The 16736-nt window shown below is 35.0% G+C and overlaps 2 protein-coding genes across 6 annotated transcripts; both read left to right on the top strand.

Annotated features, from left to right (window-relative positions):
- Nucleotides 1-238: 238 nt before the first annotated feature.
- On the top strand, nucleotides 239-11971 carry LOC117924939 (transcription factor MYB3R-1-like). Of its 5 annotated transcripts, none has more exons than XM_034843684.1 (12): nucleotides 239-493; nucleotides 1317-1552; nucleotides 1761-1815; nucleotides 2837-2894; nucleotides 3361-3455; nucleotides 3599-3702; nucleotides 4963-5091; nucleotides 5316-7086; nucleotides 7713-8050; nucleotides 9428-9545; nucleotides 11187-11414; nucleotides 11565-11971. In XM_034843684.1, the coding sequence occupies exons 2-12, from the start codon at nucleotides 1320-1322 to the stop codon at nucleotides 11697-11699; spliced, it is 3264 nt and encodes a 1087-aa protein (XP_034699575.1). In that variant the 5' UTR covers nucleotides 239-493; nucleotides 1317-1319; the 3' UTR covers nucleotides 11700-11971. The 5 variants fall into 5 exon arrangements, with proteins under 5 accessions (XP_034699575.1, XP_034699574.1, XP_034699578.1 ...); XM_034843683.1 differs by having other exon boundaries at nucleotides 240-493; nucleotides 5316-7107; XM_034843687.1 differs by having other exon boundaries at nucleotides 240-493; nucleotides 1335-1552; nucleotides 5316-7107.
- A 909-nt stretch (nucleotides 11972-12880) lies between these two features.
- Nucleotides 12881-15668, top strand: LOC117924941 (rho guanine nucleotide exchange factor 8). Its single transcript, XM_034843691.1, has 7 exons — nucleotides 12881-13482; nucleotides 13567-13683; nucleotides 13789-13943; nucleotides 14067-14141; nucleotides 14218-14478; nucleotides 14561-14881; nucleotides 14967-15668. Exons 1-7 carry the CDS (start codon nucleotides 13173-13175, stop codon nucleotides 15393-15395), a joined length of 1668 nt encoding a protein of 555 aa, XP_034699582.1. The 5' UTR covers nucleotides 12881-13172; the 3' UTR covers nucleotides 15396-15668.
- The last annotated feature ends 1068 nt before the right edge of the window (nucleotides 15669-16736 follow it).

The raw sequence follows: 16736 nt of genomic DNA on the forward strand, positions 1-16736 counted from the left end.
TTTAATCCACTACTAATATGGAATTACTTAATAAAAAAATTGGTAAATTTTTATTTTCTATGGGCTTGAAGGAAGAAAAACCAAGAAATGGACAAATATGAAGGACACGTGAGCGGCAGTGTCCGGTGGCCTACCGTTGGAGATTTAAATTACAGAGGCGGACTTGGGTGGAGGAAAAATAAAGACCATGAAAGCGACGGCCGATATCTCTGGCTCTTATTAACGACTGCGCTAATCTCCACCCTCCATCTACCCCCAACCTGCTCGACCTTTAACGCTTAGGGTTGCTGTACCCACTCCGCCCTTTCACTTTTCAAATTTCTGACGACCGTTTGTTTCTCTCTCTCTAAAACATTTTATTTCTGGGCTTGTGCACGGACTTTGTGTCTCAGTGGAGAATTCAGAGGCAAATTCAATATTGTCTGCAAGGTGCACGGAATTTGTGTCCGCTCTCTGCATACTGGTACTCTCAAATTTATTGAAGCTCTGTTTGGTGAGTTATTGTTTAGTTTTCTTGATGATTTTGCTTATATGTCTGTCTTGCTTCTGTGTTAAGTATAATTTGTTTTAGTTCTGGGATTATTGAATTCCATTTCTGTGATTTTGGGCTTTTGGAACAAAACTCAATTCTTTGAATATGTAGTTTGTTGGATGAGAATTGGGGAAAGAGCAGAATTTTAAGATGGTTGGAAAATTTGAGTGGTAATCCTCTTCAGTATCGAGGATATACCTTTTCCTTGCTTTCTTGCTTTCTTTCTTTCTTTCTTTCTTTTTTTGGTTGAATGAAACGGGGTTCTTTGTGCTATAATCCAATTTTTATGAGAATTGGATTTTCTTTCTTATTCTATGAATTTAGTATTTCTGCAAATACTTTTAATTGTCTAATTTTTTACTTTTAATTTTTATTTTTAGACCAGTATTCACAACCTAATCTTAAGTAAGAAAAATGAACTTGGCTGTTTCAATTGAAACCGGGTAAGTGTTTCTTGATTTTTTTTCCCATTTTTTTTTTAACTTAATCTCAATTTTGGGATGAGTAGAATTCTCTCAGGAGTAGGGATCCTCGGTTTTTTTTTTTGTTTGTTGAAGATATCAATTACTAGTCTATTAGGAAATTTAAACAATCAATGTTCAATGATTTGGAGATGGAGGTAAATTTCAGTTCATTTAGTTGAAGAGAACTGTTTACGTTGAAAATGGAATACCAAGTAATGTATTTGGAAGATAAAAAACGGTTTTTGGTTCCCACTAAAGGTATTTCACTTTTATCTGCTCATCATTTTTATGCATTATGATTTCGTGTAACATTCCAGCAGTGCATGGTTTTTTCTCAGAGAAGGAAATTTCTGCCATTCTTGGGTAGGTCAATAATGTTTTGTGGACCTTGTTCTGGAGGGAGTTGTAATCAAAGAGCAATTAAGATATGCAGTTTCAACCATTTATCAAGGAACAATGGCAAGTATGATGACAGCAGGGTCAAGAGAGCTGAAGTCTTAGTCTCTACTTCTGAGGGGAATGGTGATAGTTTTCAAAAGATGAGGGCTTTGCATGGGTAAACTTCCATAATCTGTGTGCACTTGCATTTTTTTATTGTGTTTCTTTTTGGCAGTGTTGATATCCTATAGCCAAAATTTCCTCCTTTTTGTTTTAAATATTCAATTTTTTAAAATCATATTACTTGCAATTTATGTGACTCAACTCAACAACAAAGCCTTAAATCTCTCCATGAATATTTATCCTGTTATATGACTGTATTTTAGGAGGACTACTGGCCCTACAAGGCGATCAACAAAGGGACAGTGGACAGCTGAAGAGGTATTTTTTATTGACACAAACTTAAAATGACATGCACTCTTTATTTTGGTTGTCTTAAATTTTTCTCAGCCAATTGTTAGCATAGCAAAATCTCTTTGTTCCTCTTGTTTCCATTAATATATCAAGTAAGATAGTGATATTAAGTTGCTCATGCAATATTCCTTTTTATTTTACAATTATGTTTTTGGCTGTCCATAATTTTCATCTTTTCATGGATGATATAGGTCATTTTATTCTCACCCAAATCAGGATTTTACCTTACAAGAAACTGGAGCTGTCTCTATTTTCCTTTTTGCAGTAACTATGAAAGTTGATGGACTTTCATGGTATCAGAATTCATGATTGCATGTTGAATAATTGTGGCTGGATTTATCACCATGCTTAATCTATATACACATATGCTTACATATCACTTTCCATCCTCTTTCCCTTATTAAATAACCTAACTATCCAGTTTTTTAATTTGATTATCCTCAATTTTATTTTATTTTTAAATGATAATTACACATTTTTGGTCCCACTAATGATATCTAGTAACTGGCAACCCCCTTTGCTATTTTACTTTTTCTTATCATTCCATTTTGTTATATTTTGCCATACAACTTTTTCCAATCACTTCACATGCACAGCATGTGTCATGCCTGTTGTAGTTGAAAAAAATTATTGTGTTCAGAAAATGTGATCTTTTCCTTTTCATGTTTTTCTTTTTAACAAGCTACCAAATTGACCCAAAAGTTCAAGCACTAAAGTAATAGACCAATAATTTATATCAATCTGCCTTGAGCTGAAGCCTAAGCACTCTGTTTCATTTCTAGCCTTCTCTGGGCTTCTACATGGGGTCAATATGAGCCAAAGGAGGCTGTCCATGAGGCAAATTGTTAGGGCTTTAACCTAAGTTGACTTGAAATATAATTTTATCCTATAACTTAAAACTTTTGGATCAAATTGGTGACTGAACACCTTTATCTTCCTAAATATTAATCATATTTTAGTAATGGAGTTTTTGATTTCTTGTTTTCAGGATGACTTACTGTGCAGGGCAGTCCAACGATTCAAAGGAAAAAATTGGAAAAAAATAGGTACTTTTAGTGGAACTGCTATATTTCTACTTTTTACGTAAATTAATTGCATTTTCAACTCCAAGCTGAAATTTGGAAGGCCTTCTTTGTTTTCTTTTTCTGTTTTCCTATTTATTTGAAAATCATATCATGTTATCCCACATTCCACTGGCTTTCAGATATTATTCAGTGCATGGCTTACATAGCTGTTGGAACTAAACCATAGCAGACTTTTTCTGGTGGATTTCATAAGATCCAAGATGGATTCATGAATATGAAACACCACCGAGAGTTTTCTTATCAATATAGTTGAGGCTATTTGTTATAAAGTGACTTTGATGTTCTCTCCCCACTGTCGTAAAATTTCAAAAATTTTGGAGTTACTTTAGTAAATCATAATGGAGTTAATCTGTGGGAGGAGTGGGAGTTTTAACAGAGATAAGTTATTTCACAAATTTCCTTAATATGTAAACCATCTAATTTGCAGCTGAATGTTTCAAGGATCGGACCGATGTTCAGTGTTTGCACAGGTGGCAGAAAGTCTTAAATCCTGAACTCATCAAAGGTCCATGGTCTAAAGAGGTGAATTCATTTGTACATCAGACTGCTTTATAGATTCCTTGCCTTAAGTACCATTATTTCATGGGCAATTAATATCTTGTAACTAAGTTGCTGGTGTTTATTGATACAATGGTATAATCAGTTGATTGTAATATTATAAACAGGAGGATGAGATAATAATTGAGTTGGTGAATAAGTATGGGCCAAAGAAGTGGTCAACTATTGCACAAGCATTACCTGGACGAATTGGAAAGCAATGTCGGGAAAGGTATGATTATAAACCTCTTTGAATTTCCATTTTTAGTTCTGTAATTCTAGGGTGCTTTTGGAGCTTGTTCAAACAAATTTTCTTGAGGAGTTAATATATTTATGCAAGACATATAAAGTCATTTGTAATTTTCACTTGTTAACCAGAACAAGAAGGAAAACTTTGTGCTGGCCTAAGGCATGGCTTGCTGTCTCTTGTCAAGACCTTTTTGTTTGCCTTCGTAGGATGTTTCTTTCTATGTTGTTTATACTGGGTTCATTGCCTTATTAGCATTTGTTTTGCCTTTTAAATTCATTTGTTACCAATAAAAGGAAACTTTTTAATCATTTACTTCCTTTTCATATCTCACTTTAAGACTTTCTTGAACTAGAAATGGAACTTTGCAAATGCAATCATACTTTATGTGTGAGAAATACTCAATCATGTCAAAGCGTCTGGGCTTATGCAAACGTTAGCAAGAAAACATTGTTTTTTTAAATGTAAGAAAGAAATATAGAAAATAAGATTGAGTTGCCATACAATTTAGAAAAGTCATTTTTTGCTCTCTCTCTCTCTCTCTTTCTCTCATGAAAGAAGCTTCTCTATGACACATATATAATAACATACAATGCTGCCTTCTTTCAAATAAGATGTTGCTAATATCTTGGAGAATTTTATACTCTAAGGTTGAGATCCTTAATAAGTAATCTTTTACACTTGAAAAATGCCTACCCTGTCGAGGATTATCACTTGAGATTTTACAAAAGTTATGTTACATGAACCCATTAAAACGTGTGAAGTAACCATGTTAGAGATAACTGCATGAGTAAGTATAGATAAGTGTCAGGCTAACATACTTTCAGAAACATAATGGAAAGTTATACCTAAAAGGTAGAGAGCAACACACACCTTGTTTGCTAGATTTTAATAGGATAATTAATCTGCTCAGCAATAACAAATGTGTGAAGTATCCCTGTTAAATATGTTTTGTAACATAGAAAACTCAATTACCCCAGCCTTTAGAAAAACAAAATAAAAAACTTCAACAATTGTATGTGCTCTTGTCATAGGGTATGGGGTTCAAAAGAATCTAATGATTAGGCACACACAAATACCAAACATGTGCACCCAAGGCTATGAATGATCTAGTTTTTACAATGTCCTGTGTTTTAATAGCCATCTCTATGATTATTCTGTGATGTTTCTTTTGGCTTTTGATCACTTTGTTAGGATGAGAATGTGCTACTTTTTCTACTTGCATGGATTGATCCTTCCTTTCAGGTGGCACAATCATCTAAATCCTGCCATAAACAAGGAAGCATGGACTCAAGAAGAGGAACTGGCTTTAATTCATGCTCATCAAATTTATGGGAACAAGTGGGCCGAGTTAACAAAATTCTTGCCTGGAAGGTAGGTCTTCCTTTATTATTTTAATGAAAAATAACAAAAGCCAATTAATATAATCCATTTTTTGCGTTGCAAACTGTATTATTTTAATCTGCTGGTTGGATGAGTTTGTTTCTCTCTGCCCTTTAAGTGAATATAATTGCCATTTTCCCATCAGAACTCGGAAATATCCTTTCTACGAAATTAAGCATAATTTCTGAAATGTCTGTGTTCTTGTTTTCCATCAGGACAGACAATGCAATAAAAAATCACTGGAACAGCTCAGTAAAAAAGAAGTTGGAATCTTATTTGGCATCAGGTTTACTTGCACAGTTCCAAGGTTTGTCTTATGTGGGAAACCCAAACCCTTCATCCTCTTTCAAGATGCAAAACAATGGAGATAATACTGGCCAATTATATGTGGCAATAGCAGAAGAAACTTCAGAATGTAGTCAGGGATCAAATGTTATCAATTGCTCCCAATCTGAGCCTGATACAGAAAATATGGCTATAAATGCAACAGAGAATTTTAAGACGACTGAGGATTCCGGTGAAAGGAAGGACCACAATAATTTTGGTACATCATGTTCCACGTCTCTGGAAGAATCTGCTGTCCTAGAAATACATCACATGGATGCTCTTTTTGACCAACAACTGTTGTGTGAGATTGGAACTTCTGAAAGTAAGGATTGCCAATTTAGTTCCCATGAATTACCTAGTGCCTCTTTGTTAGATGTGTCACGGGAGTCACCAGGACTTTCTGGAACACCAGAATATTGCATCAGTTTGAATGGAAGCCATGACACAGGACCTACTCTGTTACAAAGCTCTGTTGGGTTCAAATCTTCCGCTTCAACAGAAAATATCCTTATTGATTCTGATAAACTGGAGCACCTATTGATATCTGAGAATGATTACTCTGAGATTACGCTCTCAGAAGCAGTGATCCATGGAAACTTTCGTTGTGTAAATGCAGCAAATTTGTCCAATAATATTGACTCGGATGGGGGGACAAGTTCATTACATTGCCAGTCTGATTTGCAGAGCTCTGCAACCACTGGATCTTTAGCTTTGGAGTCATATATCACTCAGGGCAATGTCTTAGGACAAACTCTGGAATTGGAGATCTTTACAAGTTCTTGCAATGACTTCATTGACATTGATTCTCCAGACGGTGAAACAGATAAAGCAGGTGACCATCTGAAACTAGATAAGGCAAAGAATGCTCCAAAACTGGTTCCTGTAGATATATTTAGTTTAGCAAATGCAGAATCTATGGGAACCCTTCCCTCCATGGATGACAACAAAAGCCAGCATCTAAAGTCAGATGGGAAAAAGGATGCTTCAGGGCTGGCTCCTGTGGATCTGTTAAGCTCAGAAAATTCAGATTCTACACAAGCCCATCCCTCTATGGATAACAACACCACAGTACTCGTAGAAGAAAAGAATTCAAGAGCTCTATTTTATGAGCCCCCTCGTTTTCCAAGATTAGATATTCCCTTTGTAAGCTGTGATCTCATGGCATCTGGTAGTGATATGCAGCAAGAATATAGTCCATTTGGGATTCGTCAACTATTGATACCCTCAATGAACTTCTCCACACCATGCAGTTTACAGGATTCACCATGTAGGGGCGGTACTCCAGATTCCATATTAAAGAATGCTGCTAAAAGCTTCACATCAACACCTTCCATATTGAAAAAACGACCACGTGAAGTTGTGTCACCTTCTGAACAAGCAAGAGGAGAGAAAAACCCTGAGAGGGAGACAAATCAGCTGGGCCTATTCTGTGCCAACGATTTTCCTTCTCTAGATGTTATTTTTTATGAGAATGGGCCTTGCAATCCATCCTTATCTTCTACAGAGAGGAATTCCCTTTCTCCTTATTACAAGAAAGTAAATTTAGATCATGATTTTGAAGAGGGGAAAGAGGGCATTGCAAATTCAGAGAGCAGAGTTTCAGAGAAAGGCAAGGTTAAGCAGGGGACCATTGTCTTTGGTGCTAAGGCCAAGTGTGAGGTGGATACTACTTCCCAAACCGTGAGTTGGGTTTTTCACCCTTTATATTTACTGACATGCAATGTCAAGACCAGGAATAATACTGTTGTGCATTTGTTGAAAAATGTTGCTGTTTGTGGTAGTCAGACTTACTGCATGGTTAATTTTAAATTGGGCTTAATGCTGCATCGAAGCCTTTGTGCTCCACTGCTTCAATACCTTATTTTGCTTAACATGAGACTTTTCCAAGATGACTTGACTTACAACACTTCGTTGTTTAATTTTATTACATACTTCTAAAAATATTTAAGTTGGCAAAATGATTGTGACTATTTATGCTTTCTGGTGAATTACTTCATGCTAAATTTCACTTTCCCTTTTTGTTTCAATTCAATTGGATCTGACTATCACTTGAGCTATCGTATATGTATCGTTCAAATATTTGTTATAGATATATTTTGCAGAGCTAGTTGGTATCAATCTTCTTCTCTTAACACCAAATAAATTAATTGAGAACTGGTCTTGCAATTTGTAAGTCTGGTATCAAACTTGGACTCCAGTTTCTTTGTTCACTGATTTTGCTCTGGTGCTTGCCTTGTTTTGTTATTTGTAGATTTCAGTTGCTTAATTTTTTCCTGGTTCTACAGCATTCAGGAGTTCTTGTTGAATGTAACAAGAATGATCAGCTAATTTCCTCTCATGATAGAGATGAATATCAAACAAGTGGAGCCATGGGTGCTGGAGCTTTAAGCTCTGGAACTAAGGATTCTAGAAAGTTGGACACTGCATCCAATCAGAGTGGCCTTTTAGAATCTTCATCTGGGAAGCAGCCTCTTTCTAGCTTTCTCCCTTCTGCAGTCTGTGCAAAGAAAAATGAGAGGCATGTAGTTCCAGTCACATCTTCACAATGCACTCAATCATCAAACTTGCTAGAAATTACATTTGAAAATGCAGGGAGTGATGGTGATATTCAAAGTTTTAACATGTAAGTTATATTCATTTATGGTTCTGTAATGTGCTTTGCATGTTATTATCCAACCTCCTCTAAAGGATTGCACGATGCAGGACTACTGATTTATTCATATCTTCACACCGAAATTTTGTGGTTTCATTTTATGTTTTATTTTCAAATGGCCATTGATTTTCAAACTTGATGCTTTAGGTTTCTGTAGTGAAGTTTGTGTCTTTATGTGTCATGTATGTTTTTTCTTGCAAGCATATATGTTTATTCTTGCAGAAAATTATTCTTGCTGACCAGCTATTAAGGAAATATCAATGCTAGAACATCCTCAAATTCACTCTGGTTAATTTCCAACAATGTCGTTTGGGAACTTGGAACTCCCCAATGAACATGCACATATAGATCTTATTTAAGTTTTAGATTTAAAAAAATTAAATGAAAAAAACATGTTTGAAACTTTCTAATAAGAAAGGATTGTTGAAACCTGTTTAAATAACAGTAAGCTAATTATGGTCTTTCAACATGATGCACAATTGACTTTTAACATACACTGTTCATGTGGGCAAAACTGCTGTTTCAGCAAAAGAAGAGCTGACCTGCAGTAGATGAGGTTGAGTTGCCAAAGAAGCCAAATATAATTTGCTGGCATGAAGTGTTATTGGTATTTTTTTATTTTTTTTTACATAAAACCATTCAAATGGAAGATGATATTCTGTAATACCTCCAACTCTTTTGATTTCAGAAGAATCGCCTGATTCATCTAAAAGTTAGATATGCTGAAGGATTATAGAAATAGCTACTTTAACCTTTCTAATTTGTTGTAAAGTGCCATATGGTTTGAAATTTAAAAATGCAGTGTATAGATGGAGCACACTGTTTTTGCAGTTGTATGTTGGATATGCACGTGATAGAATGAAAATATCTTTCTGTATATTGAGTGAAGTGATGCTGTGAATACAGCCTGCAAGCACCTGGGTTTTCAGTTCATAAACTGGGCTATTTTTGTAGCATGTCTCTTTAAAGTGGAATTCATCCTTTGTTTTTTCCTTTCCATTTACTCGGATCTCTTCCGTTTCATCGATTTTGTCCGGATCCTCCTTTTCTTCCGAAAAAAGGGAAGGAGAAGGATCTTCTTCGGTGGATCTCTCTTGTTCCTACATCATTCAATTATACAATTTTTCTCCTCTATGGTGTGCGATCCTCGTGTATTGGAGAATCCTTTTTATTCTTATTCCTAAAAGCCTCGGTGTAACGCTTTAGGAAATGTGTTGTTGAACAACATAGCCCCTTGATCTTTCCTCTTTGTGTCTGATTTCTCAATGGCCCAAAGTTGAAAACTTAAATCTGATGATTCATTTCTGGTTTATGGTATGATATGCTGATTACTTTTTTGGGTTCTAGATTTGGTGACACCCCAGGTATTAAAAGAGGAATTGAATCTCCATCAGCATGGAAGTCTCCTTGGTTTATGAACTCTTTTCTCCCTGGACCAAGAATTGATACAGACGTGACAACTGAGGTATTCCAACATCCACTAGTTGCTTACTTTGTTTAGTTTGTGCAGATGTATATAGGTAATCCTTTGTCAATAAACTTACAAAACAGTTGCTTTATTTGCAATTTTAGAACCGAGGAACAGGATCAACTGTTTAGTTTCAGAATAGCATAAAGTAAGATGAATGTTAAAAATTTTATCAATTCAATATTCACTTTATTTGTTATAAATGCATATTTAGTATTGACTAAGGTTACTAATATTACATGTTTATTTCTTTAGAGTCAATGCGATATTATATTATTAACTAAGTTACTAATCATCTGATCTAAATGACCTCCCTTCTTCCTCAAGTGCCATGGAGCCATATTGGTCTTCATTTTGGTATTAAATGAAATTATTGGAATATAATTTGTATAAAGTACTAATATTCAATGAAATCAAATTTTTACCTCCCTACTAATATTGAGTATACACTTTCAAAATTCATATTTATATTATATTATTACACATTGTCATAAAATTTATTATTATATATTGTTTTCTTAAAAAAAGATTTTTCTTTTAATTTTTTTTAGTTACTTTAAAAATAAATGTAATTTATAAATAAATAAATATTATAATTTTTTATAACCTATTTTGTTGAAAAATAATTGTGTTATTATTTTATGTGTTAGAAATGGGGAAACAAAAAAATTAAAATAACTTATTTTTTTAATTTTATATGCATATATATAATTGGGGGCGAGGTGTGGTGGGAGAAGGCAATATTCGAATCCTACCCCTGGGTTTAGAAAAATGTCAAACTCGCCCCTAATTTAAGGGGTGGGACGGGATAGGTACCCAGAAAAACCCTTTCCTATTGCAATTCTTGAATTTGAGACACTTCCTAGCTGAGTTCAAGGTTCAAACTGAGTAAAAGTAAATATAAAAAGTGAGATGTGGTAAAAGTTATCACAACTAATAAAAATAAAAAAGAGCTTAATTCTCAAATTTAATTAAAAAGAAAAGAATGGAAGAATAACAAAGGAAAATGCTTTTACAGAGAAGTTTAAACCACCAAAAACAACTTAAAAACTACTGTAAGAGCATCATGCTTGCCATTCATTGGTGCAGTTTCATGAGAGCATTTATTTGATTCAAGTACATTCGAATAACCATTGCTTGTTATTATTACACATTCATACTCATTTGCAAAATATGTATCATGTACCCTCTAATTGGACTAAATGAAGCTCCAGTCACTTTTTCAGAATATGCTTCTAGGATCTCTGTGCATGGTATCAATGTGACATGGCACATCCCATAATCCTTACCCCTGAGTAATGGGTAATATATTTGACTGGTTGGAATCCTGAAATTCCCATTTGAGAATTCTGGTCATCTAATTGAGCAATTTTTGAAGCATGTTGAGGGATCAATCATCAAACTGTAATTGTATATGTTCCTTCACTTACTTCTTTCAGACTCTTGGCTATGGTTAGTTGTAATGTCTGTTCTCATGATGCTTGTTTGTATATTATTCATAACTTCTTGTAGAATCATTGAGATTTTTGTAATGCTTTAAATTCCATTTACTTGACCATCTTGGACCAAGTATGGATGGTATTTTTCCTTTTTCTTTTTCTCACTTCTTTTCATCTCACATTCAAAATGTTCTTTCAGGACCTGGAATATTTCATGAGTCCTGGGATGAGAAGTTATGATGCCATAGGATTGATGAGACAGATGAATGAACACACTGCAGCTGCATTCACCAATGCACGAGAAATTTTGGCCAGTGATGATCCTGAAATGCCCTCTAAAACAAAACTCTCTAGTAACCAAAGTTCATCGCCAGAGACCAATGATTTTCCTCATAATGAGCAGGAGAATAAGGTTCCTGGTGTCTTGGTAAGAGTTCATATCTGAAGAAATGGTTGTTTCCTTAGCATATATATGTGTATGTGATAGTTAGAATCTATAGCCACACAATGAACAGCAGCATGAACAACATTTAATATTATTCAACTTTTAAACTTCATTACATTTTTACTTGGACAGACGGAGAGGCGAGTTCTTGATTTCAGTGGATGTGGAACACCTGGGAAGGGAACAGAGAAGAAGAAATTCTCAGGTTTTGGGGCTACAGTAAGCTTTTCAAGTCCCTCATCCTATCTATTGAAAAGTTGCAGGTAGCAGATTGTCACAGTTGATGTCTTCTGCCGTGCTCATGCTCTGAAGTATATATGTGTGTAGTTTTTTGTTTTATATTTCTTTCATCTTCCAACATGAAGAGAGATGTAGAACATGTCAAACTTATATGTAGAGGTGCTGTTTGATTTCATTCTTGAGGTTTCAGATGCAAAGAGTAGTTTAGAGTATGTTCAAGTCATTTGTAGAGGTCATGTTGAATTATATAAGCATTCTGATTTATTGAATAAAATAAAATCATTAATCAATTTTCTTTCTCACTGGTATAACCAAGAGTTGAGTTGGTTTTTTTTTTTTTTAATAGAGGTTCTGTGATTCCAACTACTCCTAACTCTCACTAGCTGGGTAATATAAATCTTTGGTAGTTCCAACTTGAAAGATTTACAGGTGAGCACCCATTTATCCACAGATCTATTCTAGTTGAATATCCAACATCAAGGATTCCTTACCTTTCCATTGTTCTTGACACACACTTTTGGCTAATCCAACATTCATGTGGCAGCCATTTTCATAGTTCAATTATATTTCTTTATTTTTTTAAATAAAAATAATTTTCTCATGTTTAATTGAACTATGAAAAAAAAAATCAAATATAATTTAAAATAATTAGAAACTCATGTATTTTCAAATTATTTAATTTTTATATTGAAGAATTAAATAAGTGAAATGGGTATAAAGTAACATATAAAAATAATTTATTGATTTTAAAACTTTTTTTTCCCTTCACTTTTTCTCTCTGTATTTTTTTTCTTTGCATTCTCCCCCAAATTTCCCGGGAACCAAACATGACCAGAGAGTCTTGTTCAAGCCTTTTACTCCTCATGCCCATCAACTATGATGAACTAACTTATTTGGGCAAGGTACCAGATTTATGCAGTGGCTTTCGCCTGATACATAAAGAGTGTGAATAACATATACCACAAAAATCCAATTTTAAAATTGGATTTTCTAAAATATCTGTTGAAGTTTAAATTCTGCATGGAAAGAAGAAAAAAAAAATAGAAAAATTGGTTTGGCTCTTGGAAGTTTCCTCTAAATGCGAACGGACCGAAAGCTAGTGGTGCCAGATGAAGAGGTTAGTTAGGTTTCTTTGTCTTTCCCGGGCTTTTTGGCAGCATTGACCCTCAAAATCAAAACACAACCGTTCATTCCTGAAAGCCCTCAAAACAAACCTACCAAGAATACTCCCTATCCCCTTTCCTTAACACCAACCTCCCCTTTTCTTTCATTCCCCTGCAGGCTCGAAGAAAAACGGAATCTCTACAAACCAGAAAAACCCTTTTCCTTTTCATCTCCGAGCTTTGTTCTGGGAGAAGGGTTTTTCTTCTTTCTCCCTTTTTCTTCCTTCAACCATCATTTAGTTTCAATGGCTAAAGGGGCTAAAGCCTCTAAACTATTGTGAAGGCTTTTGTGTTTGAGGGAGGAAAATAAGGGAAACAAAAAATATACCTCGAGTTTATGATGGCTCGAGCCCTGGACGGCATTCAGAAATCGAAATCTTTCCGCTTCAAAAAGATGTTAGAGAGTCCTGGTCGACACGTACGCAGCCTTTTACTTGAAAATGATGATGGAGGAGCTGGGGATGATAGGGTACAATTTAGAAGTCAAGGGTCGAAAACTGCAGGTGACCGGCCATTGGAACTCCACCAGACTGGATTTTCCCTTCACCAATCCAGTAATTCAGCTCAATCCAGTAATTCGGCTCAATCTAGTAATTCAGCTCAACCTTCACACTCGAGCTTGCGGCCTGCTGCTTCACATTCACAAGGTACATTGCAAGAAAAAAATTTCTTCTCTAGCCAGCTTGTTGAGAGAGGTAAGAGTCTGAATCTTCTCTTGGCCTTTGTTACAGAGGTGGAGCAGATTAGGGAAAGATTCGCCAAGCTGCTTTTGGGGGAAGATATGTCAGGTCGAGGGACGGGTGTTTCTTCAGCTTTGGCCTTGTCTAATGCCATTACAAATCTTGCTGGTATCTTCATGGTTGTAGAAGTGGTTAGCATTGAGAAAAAACAGTGGTTTCCCCAGTGATAAAAAGTTCTAACCCAGTTCTCTCCTTTTTCCTAACACAATGCAGCTTCGGTTTTTGGAGAACAATGGAAACTAGAGCCTATGTCTGCAGAGAGGAAAGCCATGTGGAGGAAAGACATTGATTTGCTTCTATCTGTAGCTGATTATATTGTCGAACTCGTCCCTTCTCAACAGACAGCCAAGGATGGAACTACCATGGAGGTGAAAATTCAACTTTCTAGAACTCATATAACTCAAAAAACTAAAAAAACTAAGACCCATTTCGCCCCACATCTGGATTTAGGATTAGCACATTATACCTTGTACTGTTTCCTGGCTGAATAGGTAATGGTGTCACGGCAAAGAAAGGATCTTCTTATGAACATCCCAGCGCTGCGCAAACTGGATGCTATGCTTATTGTGAGTACCGATGTTGTTCTGCTATTTATCTAGATAGGATGGGAACATTGTTCTCTAATCAGATTACAATGAATAGGAGCACCTGGATAACTTCAAAGGCCCGAATGAGTTCTGGTATGTGTCCAGAGATGCGGAGGATGCAGGGAGTAGAGAGGATGACAAATGGTGGCTACCCAGACCCAAGGTTCCTCCCAATGGGCTATCAGATGCATCCCGAAAATGGCTGCAATTTCAGAAGGAATCTGTAAACCAAGTGCTAAAAGCAGCCATGGCCATAAATGCTCAGTTACTATCAGAAATGGAAGTCCCTGATGACTACATTGAATCCCTTCCAAAGGTATAAGAGATAAAACGTTTCCTTGTTTACTCCTTCAGACATTTGGTACATTTCCTCATTTTTCTCCATTATGTTTTGGCAGAATGGTAGAGCAAGCCTTGGTGACTCAATCTATAAGAGTATTACAGTTGAATTCTTTGATCCTGAGCAATTGCTCTCAACCATGGACTTGTCCACAGATCATAAAGTGCTTGAATTTAAAAACAAGATAGAGGCCTCTATTGTGATTTGGAAGAGGAAGATGAACCACAAGGATGGAAAGTCCACCTGGGGTTCAGCTGTGAGCTTGGAGAAGAGGGAACTCTTTGAAGAAAGAGCAGAGACCATCTTACTCCTACTCAAACAGCGGTTCCCAGGACTTGCTCAATCTCAACTGGATACGAGCAAGATCCAGTTTAACCGGGTAAGGACAAGTAGAAATGAAACCTGACCTTTTCTCCTCCAGAAATTTATTCAACAGATATCTCTTTTGTTACTGAATTAAACAGGATGTGGGACAGTCTATCCTAGAGAGCTATTCAAGGATACTAGAAAGCTTGGCCTTCACGGTCATGTCTCGTATTGAAGATGTAATGTATGCAGACTCTCTTGCTCAAAATCCATCACTGGCACAAACTGGCAGGAAGCCCTCAGCAGTCTGCTTGCCATTGACAGGCTCGGCCAGGGAAGAGACAGAGAAGAATCCAACAGAGACACAGACACCGACTTCTATGACATTATCTGATTTCATGGGTTGGCATTTGATGGGAGATACTGAGCCAGGTAGAAGCTCCTCAGGAAACTCAGATGACTTGAAAGATGACAGTGGCATGCTTGCAGGTAAACTTAATAAAGTTGCAATCCATAAGAAAAGCAATTCCTATCTAGACAAGCTCGAGAACCTCGGTGGCCTAAGAAGTCCAACATCTCGCCATTGAGGATGATAGCTATGGAGAAAAAGATAAACAAAAAGAACAAGGATACAGAGGAAGGCTCAACTAGTGAAAGAGGTTCAACTCATCAAATGTAAATATTCTATTGTTTTGTCATTCATACTGTTCTTCCTTCCCATTATGGATAGGGAAGCATAAGCATTTAACCCTTGGATTTGATGCATCCAGGATGTGCTTCAGGCCACATCCTTTGTTGAGTCATAGTTGCAGTTACTGTAATGTTTTTTTCTCTGAAGAAACAGTTTACTCCTCACACCAGACTTCTTTGTATGTTTTACATCTTCTGTTTTTTGGGTTGCAAAACAAAGAAATACAGCTAAATAGGCATTCTTCAATCTATGTATGAATCTGTATCAGCTTAGATCCATGAAGATAATTTTGCAAATCTGTGCTTAACATAGACTTAGACTTACGAATCATGACATTACTAGTAAAACTAAACATAACCCATGCTTGAGTGTCTCTTTTCCCCTCCTGGTTCTCTACTGCGACATAACGAAGCATGGGTTGCAGACAATTTGGAAGGTATTGGGTATGAGGGGCACTTGAATCCTTGCTCCATATAGAACATTTGCAAAGTTGCTTGATACTAGGTCATTTTTGGTATACAGGAATAAAGAATAGGAATGAAAATTCCATTCATATTTTCATCGATTCTCGTCTTTAGATAACTTAAACTATAACAAGAATTGAATAAAAAATTATTTCGATCAGAATGAAATCTTACTTAAAAATGAGATTTTAATTGATTTCTAATAGAAGTTATTCTAATTCATTTTGACATAAGTTCTTTTTAAATATTTTTCAAAAAATAAAAAGTAAAAAACTTGCATGGATAAGTTTTTTTTTTTTAAATATATATATATTTTTATTTTTATTTTATAAAAAATTGTAAATTTAATTTATATAATATAATAATTCAAATCTTGTTAAAAATAAAAATTATTTATAATTATAAATATAAAAGATAAATAGTTTTATTAATATTATAATAAAATCATAAATTATATTTTTTTATATAAATATTATAAAAATATGGATATTAAGTTATTAACATCCCAAAAAAGCATCATTAATGTATTTTGTTAAAAATAAATAATAATAATTGAAAAATAATAATAATTACTACTATTTTATTTTAAATAATAATTATTAAACTCATTAATATTTTCAACAACTTTGATTTGAAATTTATTACTCTAATGAAAAAAATATTATTTCATATAAAGGAAAAATAATAGTCACTCTAGAGTAATTTTTATATTTATTGGATAATTATTTGAATTTTAAAAAAATTTAAAAATCACTAATTTTATTTCATTTGAA

This window comes from Vitis riparia, chromosome 11, assembly GCF_004353265.1.
Source record: "Vitis riparia cultivar Riparia Gloire de Montpellier isolate 1030 chromosome 11, EGFV_Vit.rip_1.0, whole genome shotgun sequence".
In the NCBI taxonomy this organism is placed as follows: domain Eukaryota; kingdom Viridiplantae; phylum Streptophyta; class Magnoliopsida; order Vitales; family Vitaceae; genus Vitis; species Vitis riparia.

What these genes read in the sequence shown, in the direction of transcription:
- LOC117924939 (XM_034843683.1), top strand. Translation starts at nt 1,320, where the DNA reads ATGGTTTTTTCTCAGAGAAGGAAATTTCTGCCATTCTTGGGTAGGTCA. An exon ending in AAGGTCCATGGTCTAAAGAG is followed by an intron (nt 3,456 to 3,598) that starts GTGAATTCATTT and finishes TATTATAAACAG; the next exon opens with GAGGATGAGATAATAATTGA. An exon ending in TGGATACTACTTCCCAAACC is followed by an intron (nt 7,108 to 7,712) that starts GTGAGTTGGGTT and finishes CTGGTTCTACAG; the next exon opens with CATTCAGGAGTTCTTGTTGA.
- LOC117924941 (XM_034843691.1), top strand. Translation starts at nt 13,173, where the DNA reads ATGATGGCTCGAGCCCTGGACGGCATTCAGAAATCGAAATCTTTCCGC. An exon ending in AACTGGATGCTATGCTTATT is followed by an intron (nt 14,142 to 14,217) that starts GTGAGTACCGAT and finishes TACAATGAATAG; the next exon opens with GAGCACCTGGATAACTTCAA. An exon ending in ACATTGAATCCCTTCCAAAG is followed by an intron (nt 14,479 to 14,560) that starts GTATAAGAGATA and finishes ATGTTTTGGCAG; the next exon opens with AATGGTAGAGCAAGCCTTGG.